Source organism: Danio rerio, chromosome 8 (assembly GCF_052040795.2).
Source record: "Danio rerio strain M-AB ecotype USA chromosome 8, GRCz13ab, whole genome shotgun sequence".
Lineage (NCBI taxonomy): Eukaryota > Metazoa > Chordata > Actinopteri > Cypriniformes > Danionidae > Danio > Danio rerio.
The window spans coordinates 61,745,001-61,765,000 of record NC_141028.1 but is presented as its reverse complement, the minus strand read 5'-3'; the positions used below and the strand labels follow the sequence as shown (position 1 = coordinate 61,765,000).

The following is a 20,000-nucleotide window of genomic DNA, read 5'->3' as shown; positions in this document are numbered from 1 at the left end:
TGAGCTGCTGAAGATGATGTCAGCATAGACTAAGTAGATTATAGATGTGGAGTTCTAGATGAACAGAGACAGGAGCCACATCACACACACACTCACACTGAAGCACACACACACACTGCTGTTTCACATCTGTCGCAGAGCCGTCTGTAGCTCCGCCCTCTTCTGAATAGATCTGGTTTGCACTGTAACTGAACACTGAAATCTCCTTGCCTGCAGACCGGAGCGTGTTCGGTCCACGATGGTGCGCAGGTCGATGCTCAGTATTTTATTGTGCTGTTCAGACTCCGGCACACACTCATCCGGCTGCGATTCGTCATTTTCAGTAAACCACAGGCTCCGGCGGATGAATCTCTGGCGTCTGGACGAGGGATACGAGCTGGGGTCGCTGCCCGCCCGCACCAGCGCCGAGTTCTCCAGCTTATTGACATTTCCTTCGCTGATGGTCTCGTAGATGTGGAGCTGCAGATCCCGCTGAGAGCTCGGCACCGATGACGGACAGCAGTCGGCTTTCGGCTCCATGTTTCAACCAATCAGAACTCACGCATGTTCACTAACATCATTTGACTCGTGCATCTGCGGGAACACAACACACACATTAATCACACACACAGGGGAGATTACAAATGAGATGTATTTAACTACATTCATCCTCCTTTGGCTTAGTCTCTTTATTCATCAGGGGTTGACACAGCGGAATGAACCAAAAACTATTCCAACATTTATGCATCAGATGCCTTTTTAGGCTGCAATGCAGTACTGGAAAACACCCATACACACTCATTCACACACACACTCATACACTACGGCCAGTGTAGTTGATCAGTTCCCCTATAGCGCATGTGTTTGGACTGAAACCGGAGGAACCCCATGCCAACATGGGGAGAACATGCAAACTCCACACAGAAACACACACTGACCCAGCCGAGACTCAAACCAGCAACCTTCTGGCTGTGAGGCCACAGTGTGAACCACTGAGCCGCCATGTTGCATTAAAATGATGAAGTAAATGACTGTGTGCATAAGTACAGAAATTAAGTTAGATCAAGTTAACAGTTTTATGTTACTTCAGGTCTTCGACTTTTCTGTCTCTTAAAGGGACAGTTCACCCAAAAATCACTCTCCCTCAAGTGGTTTCAAACCCTTATGAGTTTCCTGATTCTGTTGATCTCTAAATATCATATTTTGCAGTAAAAATATAAAAATATCTTGTCTTGTGTTCAACAGAGTAAATAAACTTAAACTGGTTTGCAACAAGTGAAGAATGACAGAAGTAAATTTTAGTGTGAACTGACCCTTTAAAACACAGGTCATGGCTTCAGTTCTCAAAAACAAAACGTGTTTATTCTTTATATCTTTTTTTTTTTGGAGAGTTGTAGCCATGGCCTGGGTTTTAAAGGGTCAGTTCACACTAAAATTGTACCTTTTGAGTCTTTCTTCTGTTGAACACAAAACAAGATATTTTATTATTTTGAAATGTCCTCTTTTGTGTTCAACAGAACAAAAAACTACTCAAAATGTTTTGGAATCAGTCAGGGATGAAGTAAATGATGATAAAATGTTATTATTTTGTAGTAAACTGTTCCTTTAATGCAAGAAACCTCATTCTGAACCATCAGAAATGTATTTATTTTCACCACAACAAGCCTATTGTGGACAAAATACTGTTTGTTTTTCAATTTAAGCCTGAACTCTAAATGTGTCTTATTTATTTTGCTAGCGCACATTATTAGTCTTAAAGTGAACAATTAATCTGAGTTTGTTTTATTAATCTTTACTCAAAATCTGCTTCTGCTCTGGAAAGGCGGTGATTAGCCACGCCCTCTCTGATCTGATCTGGTTATTTTAATAAAGCCCCGCCCCTACTTAATATTCAGCAGTCTCATTTGAAGATATTTCATTATGCCAAACTAAATTCATTCATTTTCCTTTGGCTTAGTCCCTTATTTATTAGGGGTCACCACAGCAGAATGAACCGCCAACTATTTCAGCATGTTTTACACAGCGGATGCCGTTCCAGCCACAACCCAGTACTGGGAAACACCCATACACACTCATTCTCACACACACACACACACACACACACACACACACACACACACACACACACACACACACACACACACTCATACACTTATACACTATGGCCAATGTAGTTGATCAATTCCCCTATAGTGCACGTGTTTAAGACTCCTAACCCTAACCACACAGAAACAGCAAGTGACCCAGCTGGGACTCAAAACAGAGACCTTCTTGCTGTTAGGACACAGTGCTTACCACTGAGCCACCGTGCCACCCTACCAAATTAAATCTCTATGCAAAATTTTAAAGAGAAAACGATCTATAAAATGCTACTCAAAGGACTCAAAATGCTCAACACGTGTAATTAGTTAAATGAATACACCGATTTTGATGTAGAAAACCAAATTACACACACACACACACACACACACACACACACACACACTTTCAATAAACAAGTTATGCAAGTAAACATGACATTCAGTTTTAATATTCCTTTTAAAAATCATATTTACAGCGTGCAACTAAACTATTTTCTCCTTAATTTAATCTCAAATTTGACAACCAAGCCATTGAGCACTGTCCAAAATATTAAAATTGTGTGTATAAAAAGTTTCATACACTTTTATGCATGCAGACATGTTATTTGTATATACATGGCCACACTTTACCACTTCATAAGATCAAATGTTCCCAAATGCAAATAAATATGACTGAATATAACATTTAAAAAGACCCCATGAAGTTATTATTTCTGGCAATGCTGCAAATGTCCCTTTGTGTTTCATTGAGGAGAAGAAAAATATTAATTATTTCCACAAACAAGGAAACAAGATGCGACGAGGAACCCTGAAGAGGGAAAATAAGAGCATTTCCCTGCTGAATGTTCTCCAATAGTCGCTACACAAGCTTCAGTAATAAACTTTGTTTTCATTTTATTTAACAGGCTATAGTTTCTCTTTAATCAATGAATCGATTGGTGACCCATTTAAACAAACATACGCTTCATTAAATATGCACGTAATGCCATATTATAAAACAGATTGCGCATATTTACGACATTAATTAAATCTGCCAGACAAACCGAGTGGTGGGTCTGTCAAAATGTTCCACGGTAATAAATGAACATTTCATGTATATAAATGAACACAGATTACCTGTTCTGAGGATAACAATGTCCATAAATGTGTCAGAATCTCAAACGAGCGCGATCTCTTATTATTATTATTTATTATTATTATTTACTCGACTAATGCCACTGTAAGAGCCTGGCCTTTAAATGCTAACCCATGCTAATATAAAGAACAACCGCTTAATCAGAATAATGAAACGCTGATAAACGCGATGCATTGTGAATGTTGGTTTCTGAAACGCAAACACTGCGGTAAAGCGAGTCTCGAGATGCTCCAGGAGAACAGGCGTGTGCTGCGCGCTCTCTGCCCGCCCAGGAGGCGCTCTGAGCGGCTGCGGAATGAATGACTGACGGCTGGAGCTCCTGCAGGTGCGACGCGCACAATCATCTAAAACCATCCGGAAAACAACAATTCAGATGCGGACTCACGAGTTCTGGAGCTCCAGGGTGGAGGGTGGTCGGGTTTATCACGACACTCTTTTACCGGCTTTAAATCCGCAATCTCACCTCGGCTTCCCTGGAAATTTCTCCGTGTGAAAAGGAGTGCTGAATCCCTGAATCCTGCAATCCTCCACGCCCATCAGCAGCGGAGCATTCCCAGAATTCAGTCCGATCCTCCTCACATCATCATCATCCTCACCATCATCATCAGATTAACCCCTGCTCATTATACACCTTCATTTCTGTTAAAAAAGAGAGATACTTCACGGAACTTCCCTGCTGCTCTTTTCCAGCAGCATGGCTCTAGACAGGGTTGCCAGATTTTCATAACAAAAATCCCTATGATATTAAAACACAAAAATATGCCATACCCGATAAGTGAAACACACAATTTACATCACTGTATGCATTATACACATTTAAATAAGTAACATTAGTCATTTTAAATCATTTGTCTTGTAAGTTATTTACAATAATTACAGTTCTGAAGCAACTGCAGATGAATAGATGTGCAGGAGTCTGAAGTGTGCATTTTCAGGACTGTAAATGTTAATGTTACTTAAGGACTTAATGTTACTGCGTAAAAAAACGAACAAAATGCATTAAAAAATCAACAAAAAAACTATTCTTTCTAAACTTTATCTCAGTTTCGACATTTCTTTTCAGAATATTAAGTTTAATTAATATCTGTAAACTATAACTATTATTTTTTAAATGATTTATTCGTGTAATCATATTCAGATGCCATTATTGTGTTCTCCTTGGCGCTTGCATCTTTTAGTCATTTGCTTTCAATTAATATATTTTTATAAATTAATATTCACAGATTTTAGTGTTAAATGTTTAGCAAGAAAATGACATGAGTTTGAAACGAGATTAAAGATGATGTCAGTGATTATGTTGGTGGGAATTCATCATAAATGTCTTAAATATTACAACTATTTTAGGTTCCTCAAAGAACATCGATTGTTTTATTTTTACTTTTTCTTTTTTTTCTCACAATTATACATTAATTTATTCATTTTCCTTTAGCTTAGTCTTTATTTCAGGAGTCGCCACAGTGGAATGAACCACTAACTATTCTGTCAACCTCCAACACATAGCAGCTGCCTTTCCAGATACTGAGAAACACCTATAGACACTCACTCCATACACTATGGCCAGTGTAGTTGATCAGTTCCCCTATAGCGCATGTGTTTGGCCTGTGGCGGAAACCGGAGCACCTGGAGGAAACCCACGCCAACACGGGGAGAACATGCAAACTCCACACAGAAACGCCAACTGACCCAGCCGAGACTCGAATCAGCGACCTTCCTGATGTGAGGCCACAGTGCTGACCACCACTACTTACAATTATTTGATTTTATTTTACTTTGAACAGTTAATCAACAGCCAAATATCCACTAGCCTAATTTTACAATCAGCAGCCTAAATAATGAATAAAATGACCATGGTCTAAATCGTCCACCATTTATAGCATGGACAAATTGCATGGATGTTAAATGTTCATCACAGAGCTGACGATGCCAGTTATGATCCTTTATTTTTATTGTAGGAGGACAGAAGAATCATCAGAATGTTGAAAGCAACATTTCTCAAAGTGCATTCCAAGAGTTCCTCACTGAAGAACAGAAGAAACGTCTCTTTGAAGTTTTCAAACCAGATTAGAGCATGTTTATGAATAAATGCAAATCTTTTACCGAGTAAAGCCAGTCATGAAGCAGTATTATTGAGTTTCCTCCTCGTGTAACACAAGCCTCGGTTAGACAATAACAGCTCCGGCTCAGATATTCACTCTGAAACTTGAGTCACTTTCTCTGCACCTACTGACACCAGGTTATGCCTATATACACAAACAAGACTCAGATACAGCTATATACATCTCATATATAAAGCAAGTTTCATCATTACATTCACACAATAAAGTAAAACTGTCATGCTTTTGAACCATACTATAGTAAAGCAATAGGATTCATTTGCTGTGGTGATTCTACAGTTGCTATGGTAACAAAAACTGTAGTAATTGATCTGTAGTGGTGATTCTACAGTTGCTATGGTAACAAAAACTGTAGTAATTGATCTGTTGTGGTGATTATACAGTTGCTATGGTAACACAACAACTACACTAATTGATCTTTTGTGCAATTCTACAGTCGCTATGGAAACAACAATTATAGTAGCTGATCTGTTGTGGTGATTCTACAGTAGCTATGGTAACACGATAACTATAGTAATTGATCTGCTTGTGATGATTTTACAGTTCCTATGGTATCAACAGCTACACTAATTGACCTGTTGTGGTGATTCTACAGTTGCTATGGTAACACAACAACTACATTGATTGATCGGTTGTGACGATTCTACAGTTGCTATGGTAACACAACAACTACAGTAATTGATCTGCTGTGATGATTCTAAAGTTGCTATGGTAACACAACAACAATACTAATTGATCTGTTGTGGGGATATTACAGTTGCTATGGTAACACAACAACTACACTAATATAAACAGATGTCACAGTACTGTAGTGTTCTACAGCTATAGGGTATATTATACTACAATACTCCACAGTTTACAGTGGTAAACACTAAGGTATACTACAGTATTTAATAATATTTAATAATATTATTAATAATAATATTTAATAATATTTAATACTACAGTAATACTACAGCATTTATTAAGAGTGTTTTAAACGCTATACAGTATAATACCGTGTACAATAGTATAGTTCAGAAACACTGTGGTATTTGCTGTGTGTTAGTATTGGTTCAGGCTACAGGTAGTGCTACAGCAGCCCAGGTGGTTGAGACGGTGAACACAGAGACTGAGGACAACGTAAATAGTGTATGAGTGTAAAGCAGACATCAGCGGAGAGATCATATACCGACCGCTGGGAAATCCTGCTGTTCTCCTGATGATCCTGAGGAACTGAAGAGCCCATGGCGGACACTATTGAGCTAAACAGAACCTCTGGACTCCAGGTACGTCTGCCGCTCATGAACCTGCAAACAACAACAACGCAACAGCTGAAAGTCACACACACTGGACAAACACACACACACTCTACTGTGATGAGCTAATCATAGTCATAGTTACTGTATTGTGTCTGAAAAATATAAATCCAATGGCACATCTACCCTGATAGCACACATACAGCAGAGACGTCTATTTGATGTGTGTTTACATCTGGAAGACGTATCTATTAGAGCATTTGCTCGTCTGTAAAACGTCTATGAAATGTCAACTTTCAGATGTTAAATAGATGTTTAGAGTACGCATTTATTAAAGCATTTGCTCATCTGTAAAACATCTATTAGATGTCAATTTCTAGATGTAAAAGAGATGTTTGAATTTATTTAACATGTTCACAATTTAGTGGACCTTTTAAAGATGTTTATCAGACCTTTGAACACAGCTGACATTTACAGAAAAACACGTGTGGGTTTTAAAGAGAAGCAAACGCTCTAATAAATATGACTTTCAGATCAAACATCAAATTAAACATCATTTCATAAATGTTAATATATGTTTAGAACATGTCTTTGTTTAAAATATTTTAAGGCTTTTATCATACATTTGAACACAAAATATGTTTTCAACACTAAAAGAGTGTTTAAACCAAGTCCAATCCCTATACATTTAAATATTGCAATAACTATATTTGCATTATCAAAAAATAATGGCACATTTTTAACCTAAAATGAAAAATACAACAACTGCACAGAAATAAACACGTGAAGAGTGAGAAACATTATTCACATTTACATCTGAAGACTATTATTAAAGCATGTGCTCATCTTTAAAACATCTATTAGATGTCAATATCCAGATGTAAAATAGATGTTTCGACTTTAACACATTTAAATTCAGAATGCTCATTAAATAGACCATTTAAAGATGTTCATCAGACCTTTGAACACAGCGGATAGTGTACAGAAAACTATGTGCTGTTTTAAAGATCTAATAATAAATACGTCTTCCAGATGTAGACACAAACCTAGACGTCTAATGAACGTCACTTTAAACAATAAATGTAGATGCTTAGAATTAACGTTTCAAATTTAGAATGTTCATTCACTGGACCTGTTTTAGATGTTTATCAGATCTTTGAGGCCACAGTGCTAAACACTGAGCCACTGTGTTGCCCTATTATGGATATTTCTCTTGATATATGATTTATTTCCTGTTTTAGAGTTGGTATGAACAGTATTATTTTTCAGTATGATTACCAACTGAAATGGAGAATTTTCTGGGGGCGGGGTTTAGTTTTGAGCTCCTCCATCAGCCAATCAGAGTCATTACAGTATAATTAGGTATCGGTAGAAACCCATTTGCCAATTAGTTAATCTGATATTCTTATATTCCAGCATGATGAAGTCCACATTAATCAAAATAATCATCAAAGCTGCAGACGAGCATTACTGACTCTTAATCTCAGGCCTCAGACGTGCATGTGCTGGTCCAGAGGATGTGTTGATGGCAGTGGCTTCAGTAGGTGAACAGCAGGAGGAAGTGAAGCCGGTTTATGAAATGCCACTTCCAGTGAAGTGTGTGTGCACTGTGCATGTGGAAGTGTGTGTGTGTGTGTGTGTGTGTGTGTGTGTGTGTGTGTGTTCTGATCTAATCTTCAGCAGCACTGCATCCAGCAGAGTCTTTCCCATTGTTATGATGAGCGATTACTGTGGGCAATGTCTGATGTCCATACAGTGCTGGCCTGTGTGTGTGTGTGTGTGTGTGAGTGAGTAAATGTGTTTAGTGCTGAGTACACTAGAGGTGAAAATGTGTGTGTGTGTGTGTGTGTGTGTGTGTGTGTGTGTGTGTGTGTGTGTGTGTGTGTGTGTGTGTGTGTGTGTGTGTGTGCAGTGTAACTAAAAGCTCTGTAGAGAATCAGACCAATGTAATTTCCCAATGGAGGGTCGATGAGCTGCTGGAACACACTCAACAGCAGGAGAGAGAGAGAGAGAGATGGAGAGTCTCTGTCAATATAACTGCACAGTCAACAGAGCAATACTGAGAAGACGGATGACAAGAAATAAAGGAATGAAGATGGAAACTCTGAAGGAGTAGAGAGTATTATTTAAAGACAGCGTCACATTCAGAGATGCATCCGGCAGCTCTCATCCCGCTGCGCCCGCTCAGTACCAGACCACGTGGGAAAGCTGCGTTGCTGCTGGAAGTGGTGTTAGTGAGACCAGCTGTGTGGTGCCTAACACCCCAGTATAGTGAAGGGGACTCTATACTCCAAACTACGGGGAAAACGGAGCACCCGGTGGAAACCCACGCCAACAAGGGGAGAACATGCAAACTCCACACAGAAACACATGCTGAGCCAGCCGGGACTCAAACCAGCGACCTTCTTGCTGTGAGGCCACAGTGCGACACCACTGTGCCACCCTGTCGCCCTCTAGTCAAACATCCAATAGAAGCGTGCAGAAATATGCAGTGCTGATCAGAGTGTGTGGTGCATGTGGAGAGGAGCGAGTGTGTGTTCCTGTGCTGATGCGTCTCTCTTCCTCTCTCTCTCTGGTCAGGTGTCTCGCGCTCCTCTGAATATGAATCATTACGCTAATAAGAAGAGTGCGGCGGAGAGCATGCTGGATGTGGCTCTGCTGATGGCCAACGCGTCGCAGCTGAAGGCGGTTCTGGAGCAGGGGCCCCAGTTCAGCCTCTACACCTCCCTGATCACACTCATCAGCCTGTCCCTCTGTCTGCAGGTGCTGGTGGGCATCCTGCTCATCTTCATAGGTGATCAACAACACACACACACACACACATAATGTGTGTCGTGTCATGAACACACATCTGACTCACTAGAGCACAACTCATTAAAACACTTCCGTACAAATATGTTTGCTCATATATATATATATACACACCCACCGGCCACTTTATTAGGTACACTTGACTAGTACCAGGTTAGCCACTTTTGCCTTCAGAACTGCCTTAATCGTTGGTGTCAGAGATTCAGCAAGCTACTGGAAATATTCCTCAGAGATTTTGCTCCATATTGTCATGATAGCATCACACAGTTGCTGCAGATTTGTCGGCTGCACATCCATGATGCCAATCTCCCGTTCCACCACATCCCAAAGCTGCTCTATTGGATTGAGTTCTTTCTATCAGCTGGAACCAGTCTGGCCATTCTCCTCTGACCTCTGGCCTCATCAACAAGGCATTTGCGCCCACAGAACTGCCGCTCACTGGATATGTCCTCTTTGTCGGAGCATTCTCTGTAAACCCTAGAGATGGTTGTGCGTGAAAATCCCAGTAGGTCAGCAGTTTCTGAAATACTCAGAGCAGCCCGTCTGGCAGCAACAACCATGCCACGCTCAAAGTCACTTAAATCCCCTTTCTTCCCCATTCTGATGCTCGCTCTGAACTGCAGCAGATCGTCTTGACCATGTCTACATGCCTAAATGCAGTGAGCTGCTGCCATGTGATTGGCTGATTAGACATTTGTGTTAACAAGCAGTTCAAAGGTGTACCTAATAAAGTGGCCGGTAAATATATGTGTGTGTGTGTGTGTGTGTGTGTGTGTGTGTGTGTGTGTGTGTGTGTGTGTATAGAGAGCCTCCTTAAATGCATATAACTCTGTTCTTTCATCATTTGTTCCATTCACTAGTTATTAAATAGTTAATTGTACACGACATATAAAGCTGGTAGTTTGACTATATGTGTGTGATTGTAACATTCAGACACTGACATTTTTGTGGATTCGTCTTTGCAGAATCACAGTCTTCAATCTTTTAGATTCGTCTTATCACTCTTATCTACCTACCCTTTAAAACATCATGCACTGATCTGAACAATCAGGCCTAACACCAGTGTCTGAGAGGACACAGAGCAGGAGTCCATCACTGTCAGCAGCAGATGTACAGGAGAAACGCTGGCAACAGATGCAGGCTGCCATTAGTGTGGTTTGCAGAAGCTCTCTTTGCATTAGTCCACACTGACCAAACACTCCGAGGGCCTTTCAGCAGCAGCAGCAGCATTTAACCACATCCACCTCAAGAAATACTACAGTTCCATAACCCTTCACCATTACACCAACAGATTACGCTTAGTGAATGCCATCACTCCTGTCTAGACAACCCTTCCCTTACAATCAGGTGAAGAAGAGTGATGACAGATGAGCTCCAGCATGTCAGTGTTTTGGTATAACAGTATCGGCACATCGGTTTCTGGAGAAATTCTTCAGATTGGCTGATAAAGTGGCGGTAACGCTGGCCAGGATCAGCTTCTGTGGAATGAACAGGTTCTTGAACACACAGAGGGTGAAAATAGAGGCGAGACTAGTGAACACAGCAGGGATAAGAGCAGAGACCAGAACATACACACTGCTGATCCACCAAAGCACTGCTCAGCTCACAGACATCTTCATCCAGCAGAATACTCTATTAACAACTACTGCTATTAACATGAGCTCAAATGCTTCTCATTATAGATGATGTAATGGGTTAACTAGCCTAAACAGTGGATCAACAGATGATCTGATTGGTTAACTAGACTAACCAGTGGATCAACAGATGATCTGATTGGTTAACTCGCCTAACCGGTGGATCAACAGATGATCTGATTGGTTAACTAGACTAACCAGTGGATCAACAGATGATGTGATTGGTTAACTAGACTAACCAGTTTATCAACATATGATGTGGTTGGTTAACTAGACTAACCAGTGGATCAACAGATGATATGATTGGTTAACTAGACTAACCAGTGGATCAACAGATGAAGAGATTGGATAACTAGACTAACTAGTTTATCAACAGATGATGTGATTGGTTAACTAGACTAACCAGTGGATCAACAGATGAGGTGATTGGTTAACTAGACTAACCAGTGGATCAACAAATGAGGTGATTGGTTAACTAGACTAACCAGTGGATCAACAGATGATGTGGTTGGTTAACTAGACTAACCAGTGGATCAACAGATGATCTGATTGGTTAACTAGACTAACCAGTAAATCAACAGATGATGTGATTGTTTAACTAGACTAACCAGTGGATCAACAGATGATATGATTAGTTAACTAGACTAACCAGTGGATCAACAGATGATATGATTGGTTAACTAGACTAACCAGTGGATCAACAGATGATGTGATTGGTTAACTAGACTAACTAGTTTATCAACAGATGATGTGGTTGGTTAACTAGACTAACCAGTGGATCAACAGATGATATGATTGGTTAACTAGACTAACCAGTGGATCAACAGATGATGTGATTGGTTAACTAGACTAACTAGTTTATCAACAGATGATGTGATTGGTTAACTAGACTAACCAGTGGATCAACAAATGAGGTGATTGGTTAACTAGACTAACCAGCGGATCAACAGATGATGTGGTTGGTTAACTAGACTAACCAGAGGATCAACAGATGATCTGATTGGTTAACTAGACTAACCAGTAAATCAACAGATGATGTGATTGGTTAACTAGACTAACCAGTGGATCAACAGATGATGTGGTTGGTTAACTAGACTAACCAGTGGATCAACAGATGATGTGGTTGGTTAACTAGACTAACCAGTGGATCAACAGATGATGTGGTTGGTTAACTAGACTAACCAGTGGATCAACAGATGATCTGATTGGTTAACTAGACTAACCAGTAAATCAACAGATGATGTGATTGGTTAACTAGACTAACTAGTTTATCAACAGATGATGTGATTGGTTAACTAGACTAACCAGTGGATCAACAAATGAGGTGATTGGTTAACTAGACTAACCAGTGGATCAACAGATGATGTGGTTGGTTAACTAGACTAACCAGTGGATCAACAGATGATATGATTGGTTAACTAGACTAACCAGTGGATCAACAGATGATGTGATTGGTTAACTAGACTAACTAGTTTATCAACAGATGATGTGATTGGTTAACTAGACTAACCAGTGGATCAACAGATGATGTGATTGGTTAACTAGACTAACTAGTTTATCAACAGATGATGTGATTGGTTAACTAGACTAACCAGTGGATCAACAGATGATGTGATTGGTTAACTAGACTAACTAGTTTATCAACAGATGATGTGGTTGGTTAACTAGACTAACTAGTTTATCAACAGATGATGTGGTTGGTTAACTAGACTAACCAGTGGATCAACAGATGATGTGATTGGTTAACTAGACTAACTAGTTTATCAACAGATGATGTGATTGGTTAACTAGACTAACCAGTGGATCAACAGATGAGGTGATTGGTTAACTAGACTAACCAGTGGATCAACAAATGAGGTGATTGGTTAGCTAGACTAACCAGTGGATCAACAGATGATGTGGTTGGTTAACTAGACTAACCAGTGGATCAACAGATGATCTGATTGGTTAACTAGACTAACCAGTAAATCAACAGATGATGTGATTGGTTAACTAGACTAACCAGTGGATCAACAGATGATGTGGTTGGTTAACTAGACTAACCAGTGGATCAACAGATGATGTGGTTGGTTAACTAGACTAACCAGTGGATCAACAGATGATCTGATTGGTTAACTAGACTAACCAGTGGATCAACAGATGATGTGGTTGGTTAACTAGACTAACCAGTGGATCAACAGATGATGTGGTTGGTTAACTAGACTAACCAGTGGATCAACAGATGATCTGATTGGTTAACTAGACTAACCAGTGGATCAACAGATGATCTGATTGGTTAACTAGACTAACCAGTGGATCAACAGATGATGTGATTGGATATAATTATTTAGTCATTAAATTGATTCATTAAAATGACTCCAGAACTGATTCACTCAGATCGTGTTCAATCATGAGGCATCTGTACTCAAGAACACACAACAGTGTGTGTGTGAGTGTGAGTGTGTGTGTGTGTGTGTGTGTGTTCTGCTGCTGAGGAGACACTCATCTATTATGGAGGAGTTTTAGTCTCAGCAAAAATGCTGCTGCTTGGGTTTTTTGTTCTTTATGAAACATCTTTACAGCCGCGCCAGAGTAACTGAAGGGATCCAAAGCATTATATTCTTATGTTGAAATATTGATTAATATGGAGAATGACTGAGTGAATCAGTGAACTGTATTGAGCACAGATCTGCTTCAGGAACACTCTGTGAAAGTCAATCTGAATTCAGGATTAGAAGAGCAACTCATAACAATGGCCTCACAATACACTCTCATGTCTCTGTGTTTGACCTACATATCAGCAGAACCTTTCTCTCTCTCTGTGTGTGTGTGTGTGTGTGTGTGTGCAGTTCTGCGTCCCTGCTGACCTCAGGCGTCTCTCTGAAGAGCCTTTCATTTGTGTTGTCACTGTGTTGTGATGTCATGTGATGTGTTATGTTTGGTTGCGTTGTGTTGATGTGTGTGTGTGTGTTGTGTGTTTTGCGAGCGCAGTGAAGTGGAACGTGAATGATGAACAAAAGCACCTGCGTCTGAATCTGCTGGAGAACATCACCACCGGCTGCATCTTCATCATCGTCGTCATCAACGTCTTCATCACTGCTTTTGGGGTCCAGCAGCCTAATCCGGGAGTCTGACAGGAGTTTGCGCGCACACACACACACACACACACACACACACACACACACACACACACACACACACACACACACACACACACACACACACACACACACACAATTATTTAATATGTAAAATACTGTATATATGTAAATATGCATAGTGTGAATGATGTGACGGTGGCTCAGTGGTGTTGCACTGTGGCCTAACAGCACTCAGGTCACCGGTTTGAGTCCCGGCTGGGTCAGTTGGTGTTTCTGTGTGGAGTTTGCATGTTCTCCCCGTGTTGGCGTGGGTTTCCTCCTGGTGCTCCGGTTTCCCCCACAGTCCAAACACATGCGCTATAGGGGAACTGATCTGGCCATAGTGTATGAGTTTGTGAATGAGTGTGCATGGGTGTTTCCCAGTACTGGGTTGCTGCTGGAAGGGTGTCCGCTGTGTAAAACATATGCTGGAATAGTTGGCGGTTCATTCCGCTGTGGTGACCCCTGATGAATAAAGGGACTCAGCCGATGGAACATGAATGAATGATGTGTGTTTTGATATTCTGCAATTATTATTGTTCATTTAAAGCTTTTGGTTTTGACTCTAATAAAAAACAATTCAAGCAACATCCATAATCATAGAGAAGTGTCACTCATCTGAGGTATCTGACGAACATCACACTGGGTTTGACATGAAGGGAAAAACACATGTATTAAGCTCAATATAGGACAAATCGTCCTCAAATCTGTTTCAAATCAGTTCACATGTTTTTATTAAAGCGACAGTACAGCCCAAAACAAACATGTCCTCATCAGTTCATCACACTCAAGAGGCTGTACACCTTCATGTGATTATGTTGAACTCAAAACAAGATATTCTGAAGAATGCTGGAGGAAACAGTCATAGTAGAACTGAAATACTGTGGAAGTGGAGTCTGTGTTTTCCAGAATCCTTCATTAGTGTTCAACAGAAGAGAGAAACTCAAACAGGTTTGGAGGAGGAAATGGGGTCCTGCCCCTTTAAGAAAACTTAATATCCAAACCGTTCATACAGGAGGAACCGACTCTCCTTATCTGTGGTAGTCAGTGACCTTTGTAGTGTAAACTTTACAAGAACACAGACAAAAGCTGAAGTGAAAGCACAGAAGCACAGACCCAGAGGATTAGAATAAGCTGAAGTATCTGAACCAGCTTTTATTAGCGGAAGCGCTTTTGTTTATGCTTTATTTAAAGGGACAGAACACCCTGAAGCGGGCAGTCAATTCTTCATCCGACACTTTTCCAAACCTGAATTTTCTCCTTCTGTAGTATGTTTGTCATGTTCATGTCTTAATGACGCCAAGTTGGAACAAGTGTCTTCGTTATTTACAGTCTGCCTTAGGCCCAATCCCAATTCTATTATGTTCCCCTTCCTCCTTACAACCGAGGGTTAAGGGGAAGGGCTTTAAAATGTACCCCTGAGAATTGGGACAGCACTACAGCACCTGCACATGTCACCATATCTCATCACCATCTCTTGCTTCACATGAGGTCAGACGATGGCGACTGCTGGAGTTACTCCAGTTGTGTTATTTACTGGTGTTTATCTTCAGGAAATCACTGGAGGCAGATATTATGTTATCATGAGAATATAATGTGGCAATAAGATCATAACAGTGCTGTGCATTTACACATTGGCCATATTCATCAATGTAAACAGCTCATTCACAGACTCTAGACATCACTGACCGGGTATTGGAGTGTCAGAATGTTGTGGGACTGCTGTACAGGAGTTTTGGATCGCCAAATTTAGCATTTTTTAGCGCTTTTATTTTTAAAGCATTACGGTAAACACGAACGCAGTTATGAATATATTAAAACATGTGTTTGTTTGTTAAAAAAATTCATTATGAGGACAAAAATACTCATTTGTGGACCTCCCTACTTACCGTTGTGGCTGGTGTATTGGGGGAATTTTCTTACCGCTTGGTTTTGAGTGTGATCCTGAAAAATCTTCGATTGAAGGGCTATTCCCCCCTTCCCCCAGCTAAAGAGAATTGGGACACCCCTACCCCTTCACAAGAACGCGCAAAAAGAGAGGTAGGGGTAAGGGCTAAGACAGTCCGGTCCAAACTGAGTTTAGCTCCAGCCTGCTTCAACACACCTGCCAGGAAGTTTCTAGTAAATCTAATAAGAGCTTGATTAGCTGCTTCAGGTGTGTTGGATTAGGGTTGGAGCTAAACTCTCCAGAACAGCCCTCCAGGACCGAGTCTGGACACTCTGCAGTAGATCATGTAACTCAGGGGTGTCACAACTCAGGTCCTGGAGGGCCAGTGTACTGGAGAGTCTAGGTCCAACCCTAGCTAAACTCAGCAGAACACCGGCCCTCCAAGACCGACTTTGGACACCCCTGATGCAGTTTGACGTGAGGAATGTTCTGCTGTCCTCTGCTGGCCTGATCCGGCACTTACATGAGAAAATGATCTGAAGAGAGTCGAGTCTGCAGCACTCGTACTGAAGTCAGGGGTTTTATTCCCACACAGTCATCAACACTTCAGAAATAGTTTGTTTGCTGCTTTTAGTTCGCTTGACACAGCCTGCTTGACTACACTTGTACCTGATTATTTAAGCTGTGCGTTCAGATGACGCTCCTCATCTCTCTGTAAACATGTTCACTGTGTGCTAACACTGCAGTGCTGGTCATTATTTATATACACTGATTAATACTCAAGTCACCTGCAAACATTCACAACGGCACAAGAGGCAACTCACACATGATGAACATTCACAACTGGCCAGGGCTGCGTTTCCCAAAAGCATCGTAAGCCTAAGAAGTTCGTAGAAATGATCGTACGACTGATCTTAATATTACGGTCTGTTTCCCAAAAGCATCGTAACTTAAGTAGCACTTGAAATTCTTCGTGGATCTACGAGTGCTCTGGAGTAATCGTAAAGCCTTAAGTGCATCGTAAGGAGACAGAGTTATGAGGGCACCTGCTGGACAACCGGCAAATTGCACCTACAATTTACTTCTCTTCAAAGTCATTATTCATTTTATTTGTACGTATATCTCTATTCATTTATATTTTCTACACATTACACAATTCAATATACAAATAATAATAATTAATAATTAGGCTAAACTTTTCAAAAATAAATGTAAGAGCTTATTTATTTATTTATTTATTTACTTATTTATTTATTTTGATGTGAGATAAGCAATTTTTGATAAAGAAATTGATAAATAATTCTACTTAATTAAGGTTTCATATAAATATCGAAAATGATGCTGATGTCATTTCCGGCAAGGACTGTTAGAATTAGTTTTATGCGAGATTGGAGCAAGACAGTGTTTTTACAGTACGACATTTCCAGTTAATTTATGTTTTTAAACTGGCTCAAAAATATTTTTTTTTATGTTATTCGAGTTGAATATACATTCACACAAGTAGAAGAAGAATTATATGGATTGCTATAACATGTGCAACAATAACGAGCCATTCTATAGCGTGACATTTCAGCACTTAACAAACGGATAGCGACTCCTAAGTTGCACTTAAAGCTGGGCTACGTGCAATTGTGTTAAGTGCATTTTTGGGAAACGCACGTGAAACAATAACGAACGTTCGCAAAATGACTCGTAGAAAACGCTCTTAAGTGCTAAGATCAATCGTTATCGGGAAACGCAGCCCAGAGTGTTTCAAATGAACTCTTCATACTGATCTGTGGCCAGTGTCCAGTGCAATAATTCAACAACAACACACAATTAATAAAGAGACAATCATTCAAACACCAGAGCTCATCAAAAGAACGCGCAGCTGAGGATTTATCTGTTGGAGGAGTGCTGGTCAGCGTCTGTGCTGCTCATGTGGAGCGGTGTGTGTGTGTGTGCTCCAGATCGGATCCTGAAGCAGCAGCCGACAGTCATACGGAGGATGGAGAATCACAGAACACTGACACGGGTGGAGCTGGACACACCTGCACACACACACACACACACACACACACACACACACACACACACACACACACAGTTAACAATCAACAGTCTGACAGCTAGACCTTTCACTGACTGGTCTTCTGTGTGGTTGTTAGGCAGCTGCAGTGGTTGCTAGGCTGAGTCATGGCTACAATGTTTCAAATTTGTTACTAATATGTTAATGGTGGCTAAGCAGTTGCTAGGCTGTTGATACAACGTTTCAAAATTGTTACTGGTGTGTTGGTGGTGGCTAGACTGTTCTGTGTCATTGTTATGGTGTTGCAAAATTGTTACTAACGTGTTGGTGGTTGCTAAGGGGTTGCTAGGCTGAGGTGAGTCATTGCTACAATGTTTCAAAATTGTTTCTAGAGTGATGGTGGTTGATATGTGGTTGCTAGGCTGTTCTGAGTCATGGCTGCAACGTTTCAAAATTGTTACTAGAGTGTTGGGGGTTGCTAAGTAGTTGCTAGGGAAAATACGTTTATATATCACTCTTTTAAACTTTAAAAAATAATGTATACGGTGTGTGTGTGTGTGTGTGTGTGTGTGTGTGTGTCCTCACGTGTGTGGGGCGCTGAGGACTCCTGAGTGCTGTTTTGCTCTGTCAGTCCCGCTGTTATTGTTGTTGTTGTTATTATAGTTGTGGTTGTGGTTGTTGATGTTGTTATTGTTGTTGATGTTCTTATAGTTGTTGTTGTTGTTGAGGTTGTTGTTGTGATTGTTTTGATTGTTGTTGTTTGTGTTCTTCTGGCTGTGCAGCATCTCTCTCTGCATCTCGGCCTCTGCAATGTTCAGCTGTTGCCATAACTCAGTGTTTCTCGCTCTGTAAGACACAGATTACAGTCATCATTATCACACAGCGTCTGATTGAGCTGCTGATGGTATCACATTCTCATATTGTGACTAATTACTGAAATTTTGATCACAATATACGATATTATCACCAAAGTGACCGTTATGCCCCTTTTTACAATATATAAAATGTGTGTGTGTGTGTATGTGAGTGTGTGTCACCTGTCGATCCTCCTCTTCTCTTCTCGTTTGACACATCCCCGTAGACAGGAAGTGATGAAGATGACACTCATGAAGAGGATGATGGCGCAGCTGATGAAGGACAGAAGCAGAGCTAAACGGAAGCCCTTGTCTTCGAAATGGGACAGAGCTGCGCTCACACACACACACACACACACACACACACTCAGATAAGTTGAGTATTCTTGACAAATCATTCATAAATCCTGGGTTTAAATACATTTCTAATATATGTGAGTGTGCAGTGAGTATACAGTGTTTGTAGTGTGCAGTGAGTATGCAGTAAGTATGCAGTACGTGTCCCATATGCAGTGTGTATATTATGTGGTGAGTATGCAGTGTGTGCAGCAACTATGCAGTATGCAGTGTGCATGCAGTATGCAGCGTTTATGCAGTATACAGTGAGTGTGCAGTGAGTTTAGTAGTGAGTATGCAGTGTGCATGTAGTATGCAGCGTTTATGCAGTATACAGTGAGTGTGCAGTGAGTTTAGTAGTGAGTATGCAGTGTGCATGTAGTATGCAGCGTTTATGCAGTATACAGTGAGTGTGCAGTGAGTTTAGTAGTGAGTATGCAGTGTGCATGTAGTATGCAGCGTTTATGCAGTATACAGTGAGTGTGCAGTGAGTTTAGTAGTGAGTATGCAGTGTGCATGTAGTATGCAGCGTTTATGCAGTATACAGTGAGTGTGCAGTGAGTTTAGTAGTGAGTATGCAGTGTGCATGTAGTATGCAGCGTTTATGCAGTATACAGTGAGTGTGCAGTGAGTTTAGTAGTGAGTATGCAGTGTGCATGTAGTATGCAGCGTTTATGCAGTAGACAGTGAGTGTGCAGTGAGTTTAGTAGTGAGTATGCAGTGTGAATGCAAAATACAATGAACAGGCAGTAACTATGAAGTATGCAGTGAGTCTAGTAGTGACTATGCAGTATGCAGTGTTT

At 40.6% G+C, this 20,000-nt stretch overlaps 3 protein-coding genes and 1 long non-coding RNA gene across 11 annotated transcripts in view; 1 reads left to right on the top strand and 3 right to left on the bottom strand.

Annotated features, from left to right (window-relative positions):
- Positions 1-3,795, bottom strand: part of LOC101883538 (serine/threonine-protein kinase WNK2) — a 50,799-nt gene extending 47,004 nt beyond the window's left edge. For 5 of the 8 annotated variants that reach the window (XR_015498614.2, XR_015498613.2, XM_087265610.2 and 2 more), the window contains exons 1-2: positions 3,581-3,730; positions 211-573 (exon numbers count right to left, since the gene is read on the bottom strand). Coding sequence is in view for 4 of the 8 variants with exons in the window: in XM_087265610.2 (XP_087121736.1) it covers positions 211-519 (309 nt within the window). In the remaining 4 variants the exon portion in view is untranslated. Of the gene's footprint in view, positions 1-210; positions 574-3,580 lie in introns of all 8 variants that reach the window. The other 3 variants (XR_015498612.1, XR_015498616.1, XM_087265613.1) reach the window with 1 other exon arrangement.
- Positions 3,796-5,116: 1,321 nt separating this feature from the next.
- On the bottom strand, positions 5,117-14,105 carry LOC147835842 (uncharacterized). Its single transcript, XR_015498646.1, has 3 exons — positions 13,995-14,105; positions 5,885-6,598; positions 5,117-5,831 (listed from the first exon to the last, which is right to left on the bottom strand). It is a non-coding gene; the product is annotated as an uncharacterized LOC147835842 (long non-coding RNA).
- LOC141375946 (ninjurin-1-like) lies at positions 6,328-14,199 on the top strand. Its single transcript, XM_087265688.1, has 3 exons — positions 6,328-6,577; positions 9,128-9,341; positions 13,963-14,199. Exons 1-3 carry the CDS (start codon positions 6,536-6,538, stop codon positions 14,103-14,105), a joined length of 399 nt encoding a protein of 132 aa, XP_087121814.1. The 5' UTR covers positions 6,328-6,535; the 3' UTR covers positions 14,106-14,199.
- Positions 14,200-15,684: 1,485 nt separating this feature from the next.
- susd3 (sushi domain containing 3) overlaps positions 15,685-20,000 on the bottom strand; it is a 9,785-nt gene continuing 5,469 nt past the window's right edge. Inside the window, exons 3-6 of the mRNA XM_087265682.1 lie at positions 19,045-19,192; positions 18,593-18,853; positions 17,737-18,029; positions 15,685-16,842 (exon numbers count right to left, since the gene is read on the bottom strand). Of these exons, the coding sequence (XP_087121808.1) occupies positions 17,900-18,029; positions 18,593-18,853; positions 19,045-19,192 (539 nt within the window). The 3' untranslated portion in view covers positions 15,685-16,842; positions 17,737-17,899. The remainder of the gene's footprint in view (positions 16,843-17,736; positions 18,030-18,592; positions 18,854-19,044; positions 19,193-20,000) is intronic.